Below are 24,350 nucleotides of genomic sequence, written 5' to 3'. Positions count from 1 at the left end.
TCTTATACTGGGGGTTACATAGGGTGTTCGTATTCATTCTCCCAAAGACGAAATGTCGCGATCGATCAAGAAAAACTTAAACGTAGGCCTATATATACAAAAACTTATTAACCGTACTTAATATATTCCAGTCATATGTACATACGCGTTTTCGTATAAAAAATAAAAACTTCACTTGACCGAGCTCCTTGCACCTTCTCTTCCCTGTAACCAGCATCTTTTCCTAGTGTTTGGAGCATGTAAAGACTAGTTATTTAGTTCTGGTTAATAACCAGACCTATTAATATATGTTAATAACCTCCAACATACTGCAATCGCCGTAAATAGTCTGAATAAGCACACAGCAATGACAAAAGATTATCGAGACACAATCTGGAGTAACAGAGACAATTTTTTGTTATTTCTGTGTGTTTATTCAGGCTATTTACAATGATTGCAGTATGTTGAAGGTTATTAAGATGGGATTTTTTTTTCTTATATGTTGCGTTTAACTTAATTTAACCTTAAATTTTTTTGGTATTTGTATGATAAACCCCCTACCGATCAAGTTGTTCATTCATTGACGCATTATAGAACCGTTTTTTTTTGATTAGTTTATTTCAGCTTAGCGTGAGACACGACAAAGAGAAGTGACAGAATAGATGGAAGATATCTAATTTGGGCTATTTATTTGCACATTAGGGGGGGGGGGTAAAGAATTTGGACAGTGAAGTTAGAAAACAATTCTTACTACATAATATGCAGAATAATTGTAACTAAACATTAGGCATGCAGACCCGCTAAACTTTACCCCCATCTCTTCAGTGAGGAGACTTCAGGGAGATCAGGGAGGAGACGAATATCTCTGGAGAATAAAATGATAAAATGGACATATTCTCTCAGCATGACGTTGTTAGGAACTAATAATCTTCAATGTGTTACAATAACATCTGAGTGACAACTAAGACTTTCAAATACTTCGTATAAAGTAAGCCAATCTTCAATAAAACGCATAATATTATATTCGTAGACAATCTTGCGGGCTCATTAATTTTATTGCGAACAGACCTCAGAATTTTAATAGTAAGCATTAATGGATTCCGCAGAGCACTTTCAGGTCTTGTTAGTGAAAGGCATAGTTCCAGGGTTGTATCCATGATTTTTTTTTTGGGGGGGGGGGGGCAGGGGTTTTAAAAAAGGATTTGTTTCGGGGGGATTAAAAACTTTAAAAAATGCATCAAAAATTTGCTTATATTCATTTGTGTTATGTTTTTACGAGTCGAACAAACAATTAGGGGGGATTTTCAAATCCCCTAGCCCCCTCCTCCTGGATACGGCCTTACTTAGACCCCCAAGCAGCAGTAAAGGACTAGTTCAATGAGTATCAGCTAAAAACTTAATTTCTTTTCAGGTATGGTATGGCAACATGGGAGTTTCAGGAAAAGATACGAAGTTGTTTATATCCCCTATTTATTTCAACGGCCTTTACTATCCTAGAATACTTCCAATGGGATAATCCTACAACAATAGTAAGTACTACAAGGATAATACATTGGTTTTGGATAGATCAATTTAAAAACACAATCGTAAAATTCAATTTACTTGAAAATATATTATGCTATGCTGTGCAAGTATGTTGCAAAATTAGCCTCAGATTTGTAATCAATAAATGCAAAACCATTAAATGCCCTTTTTAGTAGAAAAGAAGTTGAAAAAACAGACTCGGAGGGGAAATGAGCCCTAGGGCCTCAATTTGGGGCCATCTACCATAAGCATTCAAAATCCTTATATGACTCTGATTATCACTAAGTGTAACACGTTCAATATTCTACTTGAATATGAAAAGAGTTGAGGAGTTGAGCGGTATGTGTGGGTATTATGCTGTTCATAAAACACAAAGGAATTTCCATATCATATTTTTTGGGGTTATGATATTTTTGGGTTCCCTCTTCGACTTGGAAAATAGAAAAATAATTACAGTTATTCGGAATACCACTGCTATATGTTTGTGTTACGAGACCGAATGACAGTGATTAACCGAGTGAAGTTCCATAATGGCGTACTGGTATTAAAAAAAAGCAGTATGTTATTTATCTTTCACTTAGACTCTTTGAATAAAGCAGCGCCAAATAAACGTTATCTCTCCAACAGCATTATTTGGTAATGGTTACGAATTCAATTCTCCAAACTCCGACAAGAAAGTATTTAAAAACCAGCTCGTGTATATGCATGTCAAACATGTGCACGTAGTTAAGACAAAATAAATACTATGCCTAAGTAAAGAAAGATGTGGGCACAATGTGTTTTTTTTTCCATACCCGGGCACTTCGTATCGAAGGAGTTGTCGTAGAAACTTCGAAAATGTCTCATTCGAGTTGAAATTCGAGTGGCTAGTACCCTTTTTAATAGTCGAAAGTGATTGGAGGGCAACTAGCCCCCCCCCCCACGCCCATCCTTCCCCCAAACACATCCGATCAAAATTTTGATATATCCATTTTGTTCAGCTTAGTTGATTTCCAGATAGAAAATATGTTTTTGAGGAGGACACTCCCCCACAACCCTAGGGGCAAGGGTTTTAATTTATGCCCTGAGGGCATATAAAAACGATGTTGGAGCAATGTACAATTTATTTATTTTTTTTCCTTTAGAGCAGGGCACTTCAGATGGAAGGGGTCGTCGTAGAAACTTCAAAAAAGGCTCATTCGATTGGAAATTCAAAGGGCTTGTGCCCTTTTTAATAATCAAAAGTGATTGGAGGGCAACTAGCCCCCCACGCCCATCATTCCCCCAAACACATCCAATAAAAGTTTTGAGATAGCCATTTTGTTCTTACGGAAACCCGCCTTGTTGGAAGAGAGTCCGAGGATATTGGTGAAGGATATCACCTGATCTGGTCTGGTGACTCGGAAAGCAAGACAAATGGTATAGTCCTTGGACTGAAAGTCAGATCCTAGAGATACCTTCTCTCCTATAAAGAAATTTCAGACAGAATACCGATCGCTCAGCTCAAGAACAAGCATAGACAGTGGTCAATTATTGTATGCTATGCTCCCACGAATCTGAGTCCTGCGGAAGTGAAGGATCAGTTCTATGCGGAGCTCTCAGCGACCCTGTCCAGAATCCCATCCCACGACATCGTCACTCTACTGGGAGACCCTGATGCGACAGTAAATGACAGGGAGGGCGTGTGGAGAAGTGTTCTCAGCCCTGTGACTCCAGATTCACTGAAGGACAACGGACAAAGACTGCTCCAGCTCTGCAATATGCATAATCTGGTCATATCAAACACGCTCTTTCAGAGACGAGATATACACTAATACACTTGGTATAGTAACGACGGCCAGACAAAGAAGATGATCGATTATGTTATGATGTCGGGTCGCTGGCGCTCGTCAATAACAAATTGCCGGACTTATAGGTCGGCCGAGCTTGGAAACACAGACCATAGGATAGTAGTCGCTACACTGAGGCTACGCCTGAGAGCACAAGGACAAGAAAGACGGCCTCTCAAGCTCGATCTGAGTAGTCTGGCTACATCTGAGATGCAACAGAAGTATGCTCTCGATATCTCGATAACCGGTTTAGCTGCCTCCAAGTTCTGGACGACCCTGAAGTAGCATGGAAGTATTTCAAAGATTATATACTCGATTCTGCTGGCAGTAGCATTGACCCCAGCAGACACAAGAATAAACCCTGGATATCCCAGGAGACTCTGTCTGTAATCGAGCTGCGCCGGAAGGCACGCTTAGCAAAGAATATGCCAGAGTACAGACGACTCAATGGTCTTCGCAATAGCCTACTGCACAGTGATAGGAAGACCTTTGTTGACAAGAAAGCCAGCGATCTTGAAGATGCTTCAAGAAAAGGAGACACCTGCTCCCTGTACAAACACCTCCGCGAGCTGACGGAAGGGAAGACTTCCACCGTGAGCCGTGTTTTGTCTGCTGACGGAAGCATGCCGGATGGCGATGCAGGCCAACTCTCTGCCTGGAGCAGTCACTTCTCAACGCTCCTGAATGCCGAGGCAGTTGCTCATCCCGGCCCTGATCTGATTCAAGCAGCCATGACCACACCCGAGGCTACTTCCGACCTCGTATCGCAACCGTTTACCACCTTTGAGATCCAATGTGCTGTAAAACGGTTAAATGATAATCGAGCCCCCGGCGTCTGTGGTATTTCTGCAGAACTCCTCAAGTACAGAAGTGCAGCGATGATTCCGTGGCTCCAGCAGATCGCCCCGACTATATGGCCGACGGAAAGCACATCTAATGACTTGTGTTCTAGCATGAGGTTGCCGCTCTGGAAACGCAAGGGCAGCCGTCAAATCTGCTCCAACTCTCGTGGGATCACGCTTCTCTCCGTTCCTGGTAAACTCTTCGCCATGTCACTCCTGGACAGGTGTTCCACCTTTTTACGTAGAAAGAGAAGAGTCCAGCAAGCCGGATTCATGCCCGGCAAGTCGACTACGGAGCAAATGTTTACTATGCGCCAGTTGATCGAGAAGACGCGAGAGTTTCACCGAAAAGTGTGCATCGCATTCGTGGACTTTAAGGCTGCCTTCGATTCTGTTGATCGCCGTTCACTTTGGCTGATACTAAGAACTACGGGTCCACCCAAGAAATATTGCTCACTTTTTAAAAAGCTGTATGACGAGACCGAAAGCTGTATGTAAGTCAATGGAAGACGCAGTCCCATATTCTCCGTGAATACTGGCGTCCGACAAGATTGCACCGAAAATGCATCCTAGACAATTTTACGACCAGCACGATGAATCGCCTTCAGTTCGGTCTTCATTTCGGAGAGCGGATATTCTCTAAGGCTGACTTCTCCGACGACATAGCGCTAGTTGCGAACACCGTTGAAAAGGTCACCAAAGCTCTCCAGGTGCTCTCAGAAGAAGCCTTGAAAGTTGGACTGAAGATCAACTGGCAGAAAACCAAAGTTATGCTCCTTGAGCCCCCCACGTCCCGTTCTACTGTAAAGGAAGTCAACATCGGATGCAACCGAGTAGATGTGGTTGAAGACTTCACTTACCTGGGATCTATTCTGTCGAATGATGACTTGATCACAAAAGAGCTTACATCTCGAATTGCCAAAGCTTCAGCACTTGATGGGAGGCTTAGCAGCATCTGGCGAAAGCCAAACATAAACCGCTTTACCAAAATACGCATTTACAATGCGTCAGTCAGCACCGTCCTGCTGTATGGAGTGGAGACCGCCCAGCTGCAAAATCTATCCTCAGCACCATCGATGTCGCACAGACGAAACATCTCCGAAGAATAGAAAGACTTCACTGGACTGACTTCGTTAGCAACCAGACTCTCCTGTCACGTATCGATCAAACTCCTTTCTCGACACAGCTCGCCCAGCGCACTGTTCGTTGGTACGGCCACCTCCTTCGCATGCCACGCGGCGCCCCAGCACGGGTCGCATTCGACTTCGACCCCACCCTACACGAATGGAAGCGACCCAGAGGACGCCCACCCACTAGGAGGAAAGCCAAAGCCGATGAATTCCTCACCCAAGCCCACATCCCAGTGGAAGAAGCTGCGAGCCTGGCAAGCGATAGGTCAACCTGGAGGCGCCTAGTCTCATCGTTCTCTACGCCGAACCCTCAGCAGGAGCCTTAAGTCAAGTAAGTCAAGTCATTTTGTTCAGCGTAGTTGATTTCCAGATAGAAAATATATTTTTGGGGAGGACACCACCCCACAACTCTCAGGGCAAGGGTTTTAAGTTATGCCCTGGGGGCATATAATGTTTTTATAGAAGGCGTTGTCGTAGAAACTTCAAAAGGGGCTCATTCAATTGGAAATTCAAAGGGCTAGTGCCCTTTTTAATAGTCGAAAGTGAATTGAGGGCAACTAACCCCCCATCCCCCACGCCCATCATTCCCACAAACACATCCAATCAAAATTTTTAGATAGCCATTTTATTCAACGTAGTTGAAAGTTTTGGAAATTAGGTCTTTAAGGATGACAACCCCTCCCCCCACAGCCCTCATAAGTTATGCCCTGGGGGCATATAAAGTTTTTATTGAAAGCGGTGTCGTAGAAACTTCAAAAGGGATCATTCAATTGGAATTTGAAAGGACTGGGGCCATTTTTAACAGCTTAAACTGATTGGAGAGTGATTACAGCCCCTCTCGCACACACAAGTCCCGAAACACATCCATTAAAATTTTGAGATATCCATTTTGTTCAACGTAGTTGAAAGTTCTTGAAATTAGGTTTTTTAGGATGATAACCTCCTCAGAGCCCTCAGTGCTAGGGTTGTAAGTTATGCCCTGGGGTCATATGAAGTTTATATAGAAAGTTGTTATAGAAATTTCAAAAAGGGCTCATTTGATTGGAAATTGAAATTGCCCTTTTTAATATTCGAAAGTGAGTATAGAGTAATTAACGCCCCTCTTACGCCCACCATTTCCCCAAAAACATTAATCAAAGTTTAGAGATAGCCATTTTGTTCAACGTAGTTGAAAGTTCTGGAAATTATCTATTTAAGGATGACAAACCCCCCAGAGCCCAAATGACAAAGTCTGCAAGTTATGCTGAAGAGGCATATAAGGTTTTATAGATAGAGTTGTCGTAAAACTTCAAAAGGGGCTCATTCAATTGGAAATTGAAAGGGATAGTGCCCTTTGCAATAGTCGAAAGTGATTGGAGGGTAACTAACCCCCCTCTCACGCCCACCATTCCTCCAAACACATTCAACAAGAATTTTCAGAGAGGCAGTTTCCTCACCGTAGTAGACAGTTCTGGAAATTAGTTCTTTGAGAGTGACACCCCCATCCCAATCATAAAATCAAGGGTTGTAAGTTATGCCCTATGTGCGTATACTAATTTTTATTTAAATCTTTGCAGTATAAACTTCAGAAGAGCTCATTTGATTCGAAACTGAAAGCGCTAGGGCCATTTTTAATTGTTGAAAGTGATTGGAGAACGACTACCGCCCCTCTACGCCCACCATTTCCCCAAACACACCCAATCAAAATTTTGAGATAGCCATTTTGTTTAACGTAGTTGAAAGTTCAGGAAAATAGGTCTTAGAGGATGAAAACCACCCTAACAGCCCTTAGGGTAAGGGTTGTAATTTATGCCCTGGTGGCATATAAGGTGTGTATAGAAAGCGTTGCTGTTTCAAAAAGGGCTCATTTGATTGGAAATCGAAAGGCCTAGTGCCCTTTTTAATAGTCGAAAGTTATTGGAAGACTTGACATTTTTTATGGTAAAGATCGATGTGGGTATAATGTATTATTTTTTGTTGTTGTTGTTGTTTAGACCAGGGCACTTCGAAGGAGTTGTCGTGGAAACTTCGAAAAGGGCTCATTCGATTGAAAATAGAAAGGGCTGATGCCCTTTTTAATAGTCGGAAGTGATTCGAGGGCAACTAGTCCCTCTCCCACTCCTGCCCTCCGACGCCCAGCCTCCCATTTGCCCATTATGTTTAAAAACTAAATGTTGCCTTAAGATTAAATCATAAAACATAGTGATAATGTTAATTCCAAATAAGGCATCATAGTAGTATCGTAAGAACGACCGAAATTAGTATGTTTCAACCTTCGGAGCTGCATCTGCTCTTAAAAGTTAACCCAGTCAAATTAGCGTAAGTGTATCCAAGCTATCAAAGAAAGTAAACAGATTTTTTTTACGAATGGTATCAAGTTTTCCATTTGAGGTCAGCTAGAAGAGGTATGAAACTAAATTAAACACTTCTATTTGTGTTCAGATTTTTAAAAGTGTGTATGTTGCTAAAAATTGCAGAAAATATTTCTCCAGAATACAAATAGCAGGCCAAATTTAAAAGTCTTAAAAAAACGAAAAGCTTTAAATAGTTATTTTCTTTTTCCCTGAAAATACTCTGTCAATATAAAACGAACAGAAATTAATTAAAAAAAAACTTTTTCACAAAATAAGTTTTTCAAAGAAAAGTAAAGAACTCCATTAAACAAAAAATGAGCAAAAATAAAATCAAATAATCTACCAAGCGTGAAACTACCACAAATCAGCATCCATAAATAAAACCCAAAACGAACAGAAATTACAATAAATAACCGAGTCAAACTCAAAACGAGCAGAAATAAACATAAGTTGGGCGCAAAATCCATAACCCTTTCCAAGCCCAGAAGGAAATTTGCACTTTACTGGAAAATTACAAATGACTGTGCATTGCCAGTTTAACATATACACATACTGATATTTAGTCATCAAATTGTTTATATTATTTGATTTAGTGAAGTTATAAAAGTAAAAACATTTATATTTTTTTCAGTAAAGTGTATATTTGATTTTATTTTTGCTAATTTTTGGTTAATGGAGTTCTTTACTTTTCTTTGAAAAACTTATGTTGTGGAAAAAGTTTTTTTAATTAATATTAATAAATAGTAGAAAATTTTCTGCACCCTAGACTAGTCTATTATTAGCATCGCGGGAACAGGATAACAATCTTGTAATATATCAATTTACAGTTTTATACTAAAGTCAAAAGTTTATAAGCCAATCTATTTTTTCTCTCCTTTCTAGTATTTCTCAGCTTACGCCCTTCAAGGATTTGTAACAGCACTTGGAGACTTCCTATTCCTCAAGATCATAAGGAAAGAATTCGGTAGAAAGGCTTACAATTGGTCACTATTCTTTCTAATGACGAACTGGTTCTACATATACACAGGAAACAGAGCTCTAACAAACACGGTTGAGATGTCGCTACTGCATATTGCATATTACTTCTATCCATGGCGAAAAGAGCAAAAAGGTACATACTAGATAATTAAACTAATAAGACTGTGAACCTCCATTTACGCCATTAACATTTTAGAACGGTCTGCCACCTAGAGACCCTCCAAAGTAAAATGCGCGTGAACTTTCAATTTATTTAATGGGATTCATCAAATAGCCGATACTCTTTTGTGAGGATCGGAGAAAATTATTCCCCCCCCCAACATGAACTTCAAAGTCACCTTGCACCAACCCCCGCCAGGAAAGTCACTAGGAGGCTCACTTCAGGTCTCTTGCTACCACAAAGTAGCAGACTTGCTAAAACTATAAATTTAGAAATGTGCATTGGGGTCCCCAAGAACTTAAGAGTAGAGTAGTACATTCCATTTTGCGTAGGTTATGTTCCATCCTGTGCTATTTGCGTAGGTTATGTTCCCTCCCATGCTATTTTAAGGGCTTATGTTCCCTCCCATGCTATTTTAAGGGCTAATATTCCCTTCCATGCTATTCTATAGCGCTATGTTCCTTCCATTGTTATTCTATGGGACCTCTACACGTGATTAAACACGTTATGAAACTACGTGCTATTTGCTTATGCCCCGTTGGTACCATTCCAAACGAGCGGTGATTCCCCACCTGTTCCTAAACATTGCAAAAAAGATAGCAGTATGAACGGGGATTCCCCACACAAGTTTGTTTCAACTCCAAGTTTTTCAATCAGACTGGTTTTTTGAAAGCATAGTGTGTACATGTGTGTAGGCTTTGTTATTAAAAACTTGGACACTACAATCAGAATTGTTTGACTGATGTTTGAAAAGCGGTAATGAGATTTGCAAATTGGAGTGTAGAATTCGCGACTTTGATCATATTAAGCATTTATTTGAAATCCAATATTTTAACTAGATTCGTCTGAAAAGCGTTTTGGGGAAGATGAGGTGATTGTGTTCTGTATAATACACAACCGGTGTTTGGACACTACAATCAGAATTGTTTGATTGACATTTAAAAAGGGGTAATGAGATTTGCGAATTGGAGAGTAGTATTCGCGAATTTGATCCTATTAAGGATTTACATGAAATAAAAATTTTTAGCAAGAAATGGCTGAAAAGTGTTTTTGGGGAGATGAGGTGATTGTGTTCTGTATAATACACAACTGATGTTTGGACAGTGTTGTCAATTTAAAATATACTTCGATGTGTTGTCAATTTAAAAGAGAGTGCTTAAAGGGAAAGTCAACTCCCGTGCAACTCAACCCCAGCCTGAGCGTGCATTTGAGAAAATTGCCTGATTATCGAAAAATGAAGATTCACCTTCCAAAAGTCGACAGGAATGGGATTGTCTTGAGGGGGTAATTTTCCATGGAAGAGGTGGAGGGTATTTTTACGTGAAAACAACTTCAACCATGCCCCCCCCCTCCCGCTGCATCAAATCCAATAAAATTATTTAAAATATAGATCTAAAAAATAGTCAGCAATAAATATGCTATAATTATATTTTTATAAACGACTCTTAATCATCTACTAAACTCATTTGCTTTCATCAAATACATTGAAAATAGAATATCTCGTTTTACTTTGACAAAAAAAAAACTTCTGTCAACGTGTCTTGAATAACACGAACACATATGTTATTAATCTATGTGATAAGACGCATGCCAATGTTGTTTTGAAATCCCCTCTCTCGGTAACAGGATTATCAACAGGGATGGTTTTATTTAAACCAGAAAAAGACTATTCTGTGTGATTTTTTCTTTACTTGGTGGCCATTCAAAAAGCGAGGATTTCTGTTAAATAATTCTTATACCTTTTAAAATAGCTTTACGGGGTTTGAGAGACTCTGTTTATTTTTTCCGTGTGATTTTTTCTATCATTGTTGTCCATTCCAAAAGTTAGGATTTCTGTTAATTAAAAAATTCTATTAACTTATAAATTAGATATTATTGGTTTTATAGACTATGTTGTTTTATTCTGTGTGATTTTTCTTTACTTGGTGGCCATTCAAAATCGAGGATTTCTGTTAGATAAATAATTCTTATACATTTTAAAGTAACTTTACGTGGTTTTAGAGACTCTGTTTCTTTATTCTTTGTAATTTTTTCTTTACTTGGTGGCCATTCAAAAAGTGAAGATTTCTTATAAATAAATGATGATTATACATACTAAAATAGATTTACTGGGTTTGAGAGACTCTGTTGTTTTATTCTGTGTGATTTCTTCTTTACTTGGTGGCCATTCAAAAAGCTAGGATTTTTTTTAAATAAATAATTTGTATACATTTTAAATTAGCTTTACAGGGTTTTAGATACTATTCTGATTTATTCTTAGTGATTTTTACTTTAAGTGTCGGCTACTCAAAAAATGACAAGTTCTGTTAAAAAAATACTGCTTATTCACTCTAAAATAGCTTTACGGACTTTTAGAGACTCTGATGTTTTTATTCCGTTTGATTTTTTCTTTACTTGGAGGCCATTCAAATAGCGAGGATTTCTGTTAAATAAATAATTCTTATACATTTTAAAATAGCTTTACAGGGTTTGAAAGACTCTGTTGATTTATTCTTAGTGTTTTTATCTTTACTAGGTGGCCATTCAAAAAGTGAAGATTTCTATTAAATAAATAATTCTTATACCTTTTAAAATAGCTTTAAGGGGTTTGAGAGACTCTGTTGTTTTATTCTGTGTGATTTTTTCTTTACTTGGTGACCATTCAAAAAGTGAGGATTTCTGTTAAATAAATAATTCCTATACATTTTAAAATACCTTTTTGTGTCTTTCTGAACTTTCTGTGAGAGGCGAGGGTAAGTATTTAGTTTAAATAATTCTAGGAGGAATTGAGTTTTGTGGCTTGTGTGGAAAAATGGTACATGCTGAATATTCGGGTAAACATACGACTAAGAAATGCTTCACTATAAATAAGGCTATTGTGTTTTTCTGAACTTTCTAGGGAGAGAGTAACTATTTAGTTTAAATAATTCTAGGAGGAATTGAGTTTTATGGATGGTATGGAAAAATGGTATGTGTTAAATATTCGGGTAAACATTCGACTATAAATAAGGCTGTTGTGTCTTTCTGAACTTTCTGTGAGAGGCGAGGGTAAGTATTTAGTATAAATAATTCTAGGAGGAATTGAGTTTTGTGGCTGGTGCGGAAAAATGGTACGTGTGGGGTAAATTAAGTTTTGAGGGAGGTGAAAATGGTAGTTATTTAGTACCCAGTAAACATGTGACTTGAAATGGTTCATTAGAAATAGGTTATTGCTAATGATACCTCCTCGACAGATATTTGTTTTATTGCATTTTTAGCTATTAGCCAAACGTTGCTCTGTGTTTGTCACACCAACTAGTAAATATTTATCGGGGTTTTATTTTTTTTGTTCAATTATTTTTAGTGTAAGCCAATATAATTACCTCATTCTTTTATTATAACTTAACCTGCAGAAATAGGACTTCTAGAATGAGGATTCATTCCCTCGACTAAATCAGTTTATTCATATATAATGGTGAACAAAAGACTATTCATTCTCCGTATTCTTCTTATCTAGCTAAACGTTGTGCTGTGTTTGTCACACCAACTCGTAAATATTTATCGGGCTTTTATTTTTTCCGTTCAATTATTTTCAGAGTAAGCCAATATAATGCTAGGGGAAGTAAAAATGGTAGTTATTTAGTACCCGGTAAACAAAAATAGCATGGAAAAGAACGACTATTGAATGTCGCGCTGTTTAAGTTAAGAGGTGAAACCAAGACTAGAGGAGTTTTTGAGATTTTTCATCGGTCAGAGATGCAACAACGGTGCTGTTTTTTAATAGAATGGAAAATAATTACTATTGAATGCCTCACTGCTTAATTTAAGCTGTGAAATCAAGAAAAGAGGAGTTTTTTATACTTTCTATCGGTCCGTAATGCAACAATGGTATACTTTTTTTTAATAACATGGAAAAGAAAGACTATTTAAAGCCTCACTGTTTAAGTTAGAGGTGAAACCAAGACCAGAGGAATTTTGTAGATTTTTAATTGGTCAGAGATGAAACAATGGTACACTTTTTTTTTAATAGCATGGAAAAGAACGACTATTGAACACAGAGACAACACACATACAGAGACGACACACACATCGCGACGACACACGCACAGAGACGACACACACAGAGACGACACACACACACAGATGACACACACACACAGAGACGAAACACACATAGAGACGACACACGCACAGAGACGAGACACACACAGAGACGACAAACGCACAGAGACGACAAACAAAGCGACGACACACGCACAGAGACAATACACACACAGAGACAACACACACAAAGATACGAAACACATACAGAGACGACACACACACAGAGTCCACTCACACACAGAGAGGACAAAAAAACAGAGACGACAGACACAAAGAGACGACTCACACACAGAGAGGACAAACACACAGAAACGACAAACACACATAGAGACGACACACACATAGAGACCACACAGACACAGAGACGACACACACAAAGAGACGACACACACATAGAGACAACACACACACAGAGACAACATCCACACAGAGACGACACACACACACACAGAGAAGACACATGCACAGAGACGACACATACAAAGAGAATAATTACATATAGAGACGACACACACACAGAGACGACAGACACACAGAAACGATCCACACACCAACACAAACATAAGACACACACATAGAGACCCCACGCAAACAGAGACGACGTACAAACTCAGACACGACAACACATAGAGAGACGAAACTAACACAGTGACGACAAACACAGAGACAATACACACACAGATATGATACCTCTACAGATACGATACTTGCACAGAGACGAAACACACACACACAGAGTCCACTCACACACAGAGAGGACAAACACACAGAGACGACAGACACAAAGAGACGAATCACACACAGAGAAGACAAACACACAGAAACGACACATAGAGACGACACATGCACAGAGACGATACACACACACAGAGTCAACACACACAGAGAGACAGAGACACACACACACAGAAATGACAAACACACATAGAGACAACACAGACACAGAGACGACCACAGATACGAAACACACATAGAGACAACACATACATAGAGACAACACACACACACACACAGAGAGACAACATACACACAGAGACGACACACACACACACAGAGACGACACACTCAAAGTGACGACTTACACATAGAGACGACAAATACACAGAGACGACAAACACGCAGAGACGACACACATAGAGAGACGACACGCACACAGAGACGACACACACATAGAGACAACCCAGACATAGAGATGACAGACACACAGATACGAAACACCCACAGAGACGACATATGCACAGAGACTACACACACACACAGAGTCCACTCACACACACAGAGGACGAACAGACATAGACGACATACACAAAGAAACGAATCACAGACAGAGAGGACAAACACACAGAAACAACACATAGAGACGACACATGCACAGAGACGAGACACACACACAAAGTCAACACACACAGAGAGACGAGACACACACACAGAAATGACAAACACACATAGAGACGACACACTCAAAGAGACGTCACACACACAGATACGAAACACACACAGAGACGACACACACATAGAGACAACACAAACACAGAGACAACATCCACACAGAGACGACACACACACACACAGAGACGACACACTCAAAGTGACGACTTACACAGAGAGACTACACACACACAGAGACTACACGCACACACACACGACACACACACACACACAGACGACACACACATATATAAAACACAGACACAGAGACGACACACACACAGAGACGACAACTCATAGAGAGACGACACGCACACAGAGACGACAAACACACAGAGACAACACACACACAGATACGAAACACCCACAGAGATGACACATGTACAGAGACGATACAAACACACAGAGTCCACTCACACACAGAGAGGACAAACACACAGAGACGACAGACACAAAGAGACGAATCACACACAGAGAGGACAAACACATAGAGACGACACATGCACAGAGACGATACACACACACAGAGTCAACACACACGGAGAGACGAGACACACACACAGAAATGACAAACACACATAGAGACGACACACACAAAGAGACGCCACACACACAGATATACGAAAAACACATAGAGACGACACAAACATAGAGAAGACACACAGACACAGAGAAGACAACCACACAGAGAGAAGACACACACACAGAGACGACATACACACAGAGACGACACACTCAAAGTGACGACTTACACATAGAAACGACACACACACAGAGATGACAAACACACAGAGACGACATACATAGAGAGACTACAATCACACAGAGACTACACAAACAAACATACAAAAACATAAAAGAGACTAAACACACACAGAGATTAGACACTCACAGAGAGGACAAACACACAGAAACGAAACACACACACAGAGACGACACACACATAGAGACAACACAGACACAGAGATGACAGAGACGAAACACACACAGAGACGACAGATACACAGAGGCGACACACACACACACAAACACACACACACACACAGAGAGAGACGAACAAACATACGGAGAAGACACAAAAACAGAGACGACACACCCACAGAGATGACACACATATTGAGACGACACATGCACAGACATGACACACAAACAGAGTCATAGTGAGAGAGATATCCAAAAAGTTGGGTTGTTCTAGGTTCACTTAGAGTGGCGCGCGTGTCTGTGTTGTCTCTATGTGTGTGTCGTCTCTGTGTGTGTGTGTCGTTTCTGTGTGTTTGTCCTCTCTGTGCGTGTGTCGTCTCTTTGTGTGTTTCGTATCTGTGTGTGTTTCGTATCTGTGTGTGTATTGTCTCTGTGTGTTTGTCGTCTCTGTGTGCAAGTCGTCTCTCTATGCGTGTAGTCTCTGTGTGTTTGTCGTCTCTGTGCGTGTGTTGTCTCTATGTTTAAGTCGTCACTTTGAGTGTTTCGTCTCTGTGTGTGTGTCGTCTCTGTCTGTGTGTCGTCTCTGTGTGGGTGTTGTCTCTCTGTGTGTGTTGTCTCTATGTGTGTGTCGTCTCTATGTGTGTTTCGTATCTGTGGTCGTCTCTGTGTCTGTGTTGTCTCTATGTGTGTTTGTCATTTGTGTGTGTGTGTGTCTCGTCTCTCTGTGTGTGTTCACTCTGTGTGTGTATTGTCTCTGTGCATGTGTCGTCTCTATGTGTCGTTTCTGTGTGATTGTCCTCTCTGTGTGTGATTCGTCTCTTTGTGTATGTCGTCTCTGTGTGTTTGTCCTCTCTGAGTGTGAGTGGACTCTGTGTGTGTGTCGTCTCTGTGCATGTGTCGTCTCTGTGGGTGTTTCGTATCTGTGTGTGTATTGTCTATGTGTGTTTGTCGTCTCTGTGTGCGTGTCGTCTCTCTATGTGTTGTCGTCTCTGTGTGTGTGTCGGCTCTGTGTCTGTGTTGACTCTATGTATGTGTCGTCTCTGTGTGTGTGTGTGTGTGTCGTTTCTGTGTGTTTGTCGTCTCTGTGTGTGTGTCGTCTCTATGTGTAAGTCGTCACTTTGAGTGTGTCGTCTCTGTGCATGTGTCGTCTCTGTGTGTGTGTCGTCTCTGTGTGTGTGTTGTCTCTATGTGTGTGTCGTCTCTATGTGTGTGCCGTCTCTGTGTCTGTGTTGTCTCTATGTGTGTGTCGTCTCTATGTGTGTTTGTCATTTCTGTGTGTTTGTCCTCTCTATGTGTGATTCGTTTCTTTGTGTCTGTCGTCTCTGTGTGTGTGTCCTCTCTGTGTGTGAGTGGACTCTGTGTGTGTGTCGTCTCTTTGTGTGTTTCGTATCTGTGTGTGTGTTGTCTCTGTGTGTGTGTCGTCTCTTTGCGTGTGTCGTCGCTATGTGTCGTCTCTGTGTGTTTGTCGTCTCTGTGTGTGTATCGTCTCTGTGCGTGTGTCGTCTCTATGTGTGTTTCGTCTCTGTGTGTGTGTTTCATCTGTGTGTGTGTGTGTCGTCTCTGTGTGTGTTTAGTCTCTGTGCGTGTGTCGTCGCTATGTGTGTGTCGTCTCTGCATGTGTGTTGTCTCTGTGTTCAATAGTCGTTCTTAGCCATGCTATTAAAAAAAAGTGTACCATTGTTGCATCTCTGACCAACGAAAAATCTCAAAAATTCCTCTGGTCTTGATTTCACCTCTAGCTTAGAAAGTGAGGCATACAATAGTCTTTCTTTTCCATACTATTTAAAAACTGTACCATTTTCGCATATCTGACCAATAACTAATCTTAAAAAATTCCTCTGCTCTTCGTTTCACCTCTTAACTTAAACAGTGAGGCATTCAAAAGTCTTTCTTTTCCATGCTATTAAAAAAGAGTAACATTATTGCATCTCTGACCTATGAAAAATCTCAAAAATTCCTCTGGTCTTGATTTCACCTCTTAACTTAAACAGCGCGACATTCAATAGTCATTCTTCTCCATGCTATTTATGTTTACCGGGTACTAAATAACTACCATTTTTACTCCTCCTAGCATTATATTGGCTTACACTGAAAATAATTGAACGGAAAAAATAAAAGCCCGATAAATATTTACTAGTTGGTGTGACAAACACAGCGCAACGTTTAGCTAGATAAGAAGAAGAAGAATACGGAGAATTAATAGTCTTTTGTTCACCATTTTACATGAATAAACTGATTTAGTCGAGGGAATGAATCCTTATTCTAGAAGTCCTATTTCTAGAAGTCCTATTCCTACAAGTTAAGTTCGAATACAAGAATGAGTTAATTATATTGGCTTACACTGAAAATAATTGAACAGAAAAAATAAAACCCCGATAAATATTTAATAGTTGGTGTGACAAACACAGAGCAACGTTTGACTAATAGCTATAAAATACAATAAAACAAATATCTGTCGAGGAGGTATCATTAGCAATAAACTATTTCTAATGAAGCATTTCAAGCAACCTTTTTACCAGCTACTTAAAAAATACCATTTTTCCCCCCCTCAGAACTTACATTATCCCACAAGAATAATTTTGCCGCACCAGCCACAAAACTCAATTCCTCCTAGAATTATTTAAACTAATTACCTACCCTCACCCCTCAGAGACAGTTCAGAAAGACACAATAGCCTTATTTATAGTCGAATGTTTACCCGAATATTTAACGCATACCATCCATAAAACTCAATTCCTCCTAGAATTATTTAAACTAAATAGCTACTCCCGCCCTAGAAAGTTCAGAAAAACACAATAGCCTTATTTATAGTGAAGCGTTTCTTAGTCGTATGTTTACCCGAATATTCAACACGTACCATTTTTCCGCACCAGCCACAAAACTCAATTCCTCCTAGAATTATTTAAACTAAATACTTACCCTCACCTCTCATAGAAAGTTCAGAAAGACACAACAGCCTTATTTATAGTCGAATGTTTACCCGAATATTTAACACATACCATTTTTTCAGTACCATCCATAAAACTCAATTCCTCCTAGAATTATTTAAACTAAATAGTTACTCCCGCCTTAGAAAGTTCAGAAAAGCACAATATCCTTATGTATAGTGAAGCTTTTATTAGTCGAATGTTTACCCGAATATTTAACATGTACCATTTTTCCATACCAGTCATAAAACTCAATTTCTCCTAGAATTATTTAAACTAAATACTTACCCCCGCCTCTCAGAGAAAGACACAAAAAGCTACTTTAAAATGTATAAGAATTATTTATTTAACAGAAATCCTCGTTTTTTGAATGGTCACCAAGTAAAGAAAAAATCACACAGAATAAAACGACAGAGTCTCAAACCCTGTAAAGCTTTTTCAAAATGTATAAGAATTATTTATTTAACAGAGATACTCGCTTTTGAATGGCCACCAAGTAAAGAAAAAATCAAACAGAATAAAACGACCTAGTCTCTCAGACCACGTAAAGACAATTTATAAGGTATTAGATTCATTCTTTCAAATGAGCTCTTTGTTTTTTGAGTGGTAACCCTGTCCATACAAAATCACGCAGAAAAAATCGTCATAATCTGTATGGCTATGTAAATCTGTTATAAAAGGTATAATAATTATTTATTTAACAGAAATCCTCACTTTTTGATTGGCCACCAAATAAAGAAAAAATAACACGGAATAAAACATCAGAGTCCCTCAAACTCCGTAAAGCTATTTTAAAATGTATAAGAATTATTTATTTAACAGAAATCCTCGCCTTTTGAATGGCCACCAAGTAAATAAATAATCACAAAGAATAAAACAACAGAGTCTTTCAAACCCCGTAAAGCTATTTTAAAATGTATAAGAATTATTTATTTAACAGAAATCCTCACTTTTTGAATGGCGGCCAAGTAAAGAAAAAATCACACAGAATAAAACAACAGAATCTCTCAAACCCCGTAAAGCAATTTTAAAAGGTATAAGAATTATTTATTTAACAGAAATCCTCGCTTTTTGAATGGCCACAAAGTAAAGAAAAAATCAAACAGAAAAAGTCACACATAATAAAACAACAGTGTCTCTAAAACCATGTAAATTTTCATTAAATCTTTTAAGAATTATCTATCTCTAAGAAATCTTCACTTTTGTAGTGGCCACTAAGTAAAGAAATATCACAAATAATAAGGAAACAGAGTCTTTCAAACCCCGTAAGTCTATTTAAATAGGTATAAGAATTGTTTATTTAACTAAAATAAAAACTTTTGTAGTGGCCGCCAAGTAAATAAAAAATATAAAAGAATAAAAAAATTGATTCAATCAAAAACTGTATAGCTATTTTAAAAGTTATAAGAATTATTCATATAACAGACATCCTCGCTTTTGAATGGCCAGCCAGTAAAGAAAAAATCACACAAAATAAAACAACAGAGTCTCTCAAACCCCGTAAAGCTAATTTAAAAGGTATAAGAATTATTTAACAGAAATCCTCGCTTTTTGAATGGCCACCAAGTAAAGAAAAAATCACACAGAATAGTCTTTTTCTGGTTTAAATAAAACCATCCCTGTTGATAATCCTGTTACCGAGAGGGGTGATTTCAAAACAACATTGGCATGCGTCTTATCACATAGATTAATAACATATGTGTTCGTGTTATTCAAGACACGTTGACAAAAGTTTGTTTTTTTTTTTGTCAAAGTAAAACGAGATATTCTATTTTCAATGTATTTGATGAAAGCAAATGAGTTTAGTAGATGATTAAGAGGCGTTTATAAAAATATAATTATAGCATATTTATGGCTGACTATTTTTTAGATCTATATTTTAAATCATTGTATTGGATTTGATGCAGCGGGAGGGGGGGGGCATGGTTGAAGTTGTTTTCACGTGAAAATACTCTCCATCTCTTCCATGGAAAATTCCCCCCTCAAGACGATCTCATTCCTGTCGACTTTTGGAAGGTGTTTCTTCATTTTTCGATAATCAGGCAATTTTCTTAAATGCACGCTCAGGCTGGGGTTGAGTTGCACGGGAGTTGACTTTCCCTTTAAGCACTTTCTTTTAAATTGACAACACATCGAAGTATATTTTAAATTGACAACACTGTCCAGACATTAGTTGTGTATTATACATTACACAATCACCCCATCTCCCCCAAAACACTTTTCAGCCATTTCTAGCTAAAAAATTGTATTTCAAGTTAATCTTCAATAGGATCAAATTCGCGAATCCTGCACTCACATTTGCAAATCTCATTACACCTTTTTAAATGTCAATCAAACAATTCTGATTGTACAGTCCAAGTTTTTAATAACAAAGCCTACACACATGTACACACTATGCTTTCATAAAACCAGTCTGGTTGAAAAACTTGGAGTTGAAACAAATTTGTGTGGGGAATCCGCGTTCATACTACTATCTTTTTTGCAATGTTTAGGAACTGGTGGGGAATCCCTGCTCGTTTGGAATGGTACCAACGGGGCATAAGCAAATAGCACGTAGTTTCATAACGTGTTTAATCACGTGTAGAGGTCCCATAGAATAACAATGGAAGGAACATAGCGCTATAGAATAGCATGGAAGGGAATATAAGCCCTTAAAATAGCATGGGAGGGAGCATAAGCCCTTAAAATAGCATGGGAGGGAACATAACCTACGCAGATAGCACAGGATGGAATATAACCTACGCAAAATGGAATGTACTACTCTACTCTTAAGGCTCGAATTTTCAAGCCAATCAACAACAAAAATGTTGACCCTTTTTTTAGGGTCCCGTTGGCCCAGGAACTGGCAGTTTTAGGTGTAAAGGTGCACTGAAAAGATTTGTTTTTCTTTCTCTGGCCCATATTTACAGAAAATCAATATTTGTTCTATTTTTCTTTTGCTTTTTTTATGTCTCTTTAGCTCGACTTTCGAGCCAATAGGAAAAATTCTGAGCCATTTTTTGGGGCTCCATATTTGGGGGTCAATGTTCTTTGGTCTTCTTAGGGACCAAAGAACAGAGGACTAAAATTTGTGACCCTCTTAGCCCAGAGAACAATCCCTGAAAGCTTTAGGCCAATCGGACGCCCAAAATCAAACACGCCTCTCTCTTTTTACTATATAATTTATCTTTAAACGATTTTCGATTTGCATAATTTTTAGCCCTTTCCCCAGGAGCCGTGGGGGTCATGTCATCATTAGAGGCATATCTATTGTACTTTTCTACCATTCTGAAAAAAGTCTATCTCAAAATTTCGATCAGATGTCTTAGAGGGTTTGGGGGTGGGTGAGTGGTTAGCAAATAGAAAGGCACGTGGAGGGGGTATAGTTACCCTCAAATCAATTCGACTCTGAAAAGGCCACTATAACTTTTAAATTACGATGAAATGATCCCATCCCATGTTTCCACGACCACTCCTTCCACTCGAAGTGGTCAGGTGAAAAAACAATGAATAGAAGGCACATAACTCTTAATATTGGCAACGCTAAAGCAATGCCTCTTACATAGAAGTATATTAAAATTATTATACGTATTATAAAAGCTGCATGAAATGAACGGCGAATGGAAAAATTGTCCATTCTGAAAGAAATGCAGAGACAACGTTAGGGGGGTTAAGAAAGGCAACATCTCCTAGAAAACTAGGGGCCCCTTCTCCTATTAAAAATCTTCAATGTAAGATTAAATCAAAGTTTTGAAATAAGAAATTAAATTGGTACAACCTAGGTGGCCAAGCTTAGGGCCATTACTATCCGTTTTAGTTCAAACGCAGCTCTTTTATATCATTTTTTTCATTTTATCATTTCAGGAGTATGGCTCTACAAAGTAGTTGGTGTTCTTTCTTTTTGGATCCGACCCAGTGGACTTATATTTTACTTTACACTTATAGTGCTACATATTTATAGATACCCAAAAGAATTCATGATGAGTCTGCGTTTTAGTATACCTTCCAGGTAAGTACGTTATTTTCACATAACTGTAGAAAAGACCAACTCTAGAAAAAGCTCGCAAATTGTTTGTTGGGGCTGTACGGTTTTCTTGAAAACCACTTTGGCAAAAAGAAAAAATATTGAAAGTGACCTAATATAGGAGCACAAGTTCCATGGGCTTTTATAGCACATTTTTCTATTGATCTTTTAATATGGTGCAAATAAATAGAAAAAAAACATTGCTGTATAGGCTAGGTGATTCGTACCGCTATATTTAAACATTAATAATTATCAATGCTGAAACTTTTGATCCTTTTAAAAAAAAACAAGTAGGAATTATTTTTTGCCTCAAATAAAATCTACAAAAAAAGAAAGTTGCAGGTTACACCGTAGATGCAATGTAGGCTACATCTGAAGAATTTCTAAGTGTTATTTATTCTGCTCACAAGTCCTCTAGAGGATTTTTATACACGGTGGACATTTGCAAATTATGTTCTTTTCTTTTTAAAAGTTGAAAAAATTACTATCACTGACATAATTTACCAAATTTGAGTTTTGAGGAAACAAAATGCAGAGAACGTGACAAAACCGACTAACTTAAAACAGGGTAACATCACTAATTATTAATTTTCTCATGGCTAAGGTTCATGGTGGCGGCTTGATTATGGTAATTACGTTAGGGTATGTAGCTCCCCTAAGAGGTTAGTAGAGGCTTAATGACACTTGAAGTCACGGAGGCGTATTCTAGCTTCATTTTGAAATATCTGTCTGTGAAAAGTGGGAGAAGTAGATAGCTCTTTTGTATGTTTTTTTTTCTTTTCTCTTCAGAACCAAAATATAGTTTAAAACTTGACTATAGTTTTATACTTAGATCTAAAGAACAATGTGAAGTAAACTAGTTAAAAAATAAAAAAGAAAGAAGATCTATAAATATAGGAGCATGTTTTGTAACACTACAAATAAAAAATGTTTTGATTGCAGTATTTTTTTTTAGATTGGTAGCACCATATATAATAAAGCATACATATTTAAATCAGTATCTAAGGAGTTTTTAGTATCTAAAAATAGAAGAACCCCTTTTTTTTATAAAAGCAATTTTTTCGTAAATTTAGAAACTTTAAGGCGCTGGGCGTAAGCCGTAAACCAAAGTGTTCAAACTTTACATTTTATTTTTTTTCACTTTGGATGAAAAAGAATGAAAAAATAGCCAGGGAGTATAACTTTGACAAAAAATCTAATACAATTTCTATAAACTAAAAATCAATTCTTTTTTCGGACACAAAATTCAGGATTTAAAACTTTAACTACAGATAAATTTTGATAAAAAGATTCTGCATTCCTCATGAGAACCTGCATTTCAATAGATCGAGCAGCAATTGTACCAGGTTTTCAAAAACGTACACGCAGCATTACCCTTTTCTTAACTATCCTTTCTTCCGTTTTTACTCCGGTAAACCACATTCAGTAATGTATAATGGTTGTCTTTTTATGTAAATAGTTTCGCCATTGGTTTTTTTATTGTTTTTTTTTTAGTTATTGAAGTATTAATTTAAGTTGTTTGTTTGTTCGATGTGTTTTGTTGTTTTCTTTTCATTTTTTCTCTACTCCATTTTTACTTTTTTGTATTGCTAAAGATGGGTAATAAAAATCATTCATTCATAATTTTGGCTCTAAAAAAAAACAATGTAATACTGAATAAATGTAATTTTAGTATCCTGGTTGTCACACTGTCAATCTACGCTGACTACTGGTGTTACGAAGAGTTTTCAATAACGCCATACAATTTCATCGATTTCAACGTGTTAAAGCAGGCTTCCGCTCAATTCGGCATAGAAAGGGTCACGTTCTACTTGAACTGGTGCTGCCCATTTATGCTGACTCATGCCTGCATCCCTGCAGCACTGTTCATACTAAGTCGACTCAAAATTTGGAAAAGGTCAGCTTTGACAGCGGATAAAATACTTGTCTTGAATACAGTGTTCCCGTTAATAATGTTAAGGTAAGCAAACATTCACTAATTATTTCACAATTTTCCCGCTTATATTACATGTTGCGATTCCGACGCATACCTGAAACCATACCTAAAGGTATGAGCGTAGTCCCACTTTACTGAAAAAAATCTGAACAGATGTAATTTTTTGTCATATACATGAAAAAAAATTAACAAAAAATTGATGGTTGTTTTCTTTACAAGAAAGAAGCACAATTTCACAGAATAAATACATTGGGAAAATACAATTAGTTTTATTATTTAAAAAGACCGCTTTTTTTCTGCGCTATTTTGGCTTATAATT

General features: G+C 38.2%; 2 protein-coding genes across 2 annotated transcripts in view; one reads left to right on the top strand and one right to left on the bottom strand.

Annotated features, from left to right (window-relative positions):
- The window catches only part of ais (DExD-box helicase 52), a 141,300-nt gene that overhangs the window by 80,878 nt on the left and 36,072 nt on the right, over positions 1-24,350 (bottom strand). The gene's annotated exons all lie outside the window — the stretch shown is intronic.
- Positions 1-24,350, top strand: part of LOC148947817 (GPI mannosyltransferase 3-like) — a 35,283-nt gene that overhangs the window by 2,223 nt on the left and 8,710 nt on the right. The window contains exons 2-5 of the mRNA XM_089096242.1: positions 1,391-1,508; positions 8,499-8,727; positions 21,936-22,080; positions 23,768-24,055. Of these exons, the coding sequence (XP_088952368.1) occupies positions 1,391-1,508; positions 8,499-8,727; positions 21,936-22,080; positions 23,768-24,055 (780 nt within the window). The remainder of the gene's footprint in view (positions 1-1,390; positions 1,509-8,498; positions 8,728-21,935; positions 22,081-23,767; positions 24,056-24,350) is intronic.

The sequence above is a fragment of the Artemia sp. Qi Xiang Cuo genome, chromosome 10 (assembly GCF_049724085.1).
Source record: "Artemia sp. Qi Xiang Cuo chromosome 10, ASM4972408v1, whole genome shotgun sequence".
In the NCBI taxonomy this organism is placed as follows: Eukaryota; Metazoa; Arthropoda; class Branchiopoda; order Anostraca; family Artemiidae; genus Artemia; species Artemia sp. Qi Xiang Cuo.
This window is presented reverse-complemented; position numbering and strand designations above follow the sequence as displayed.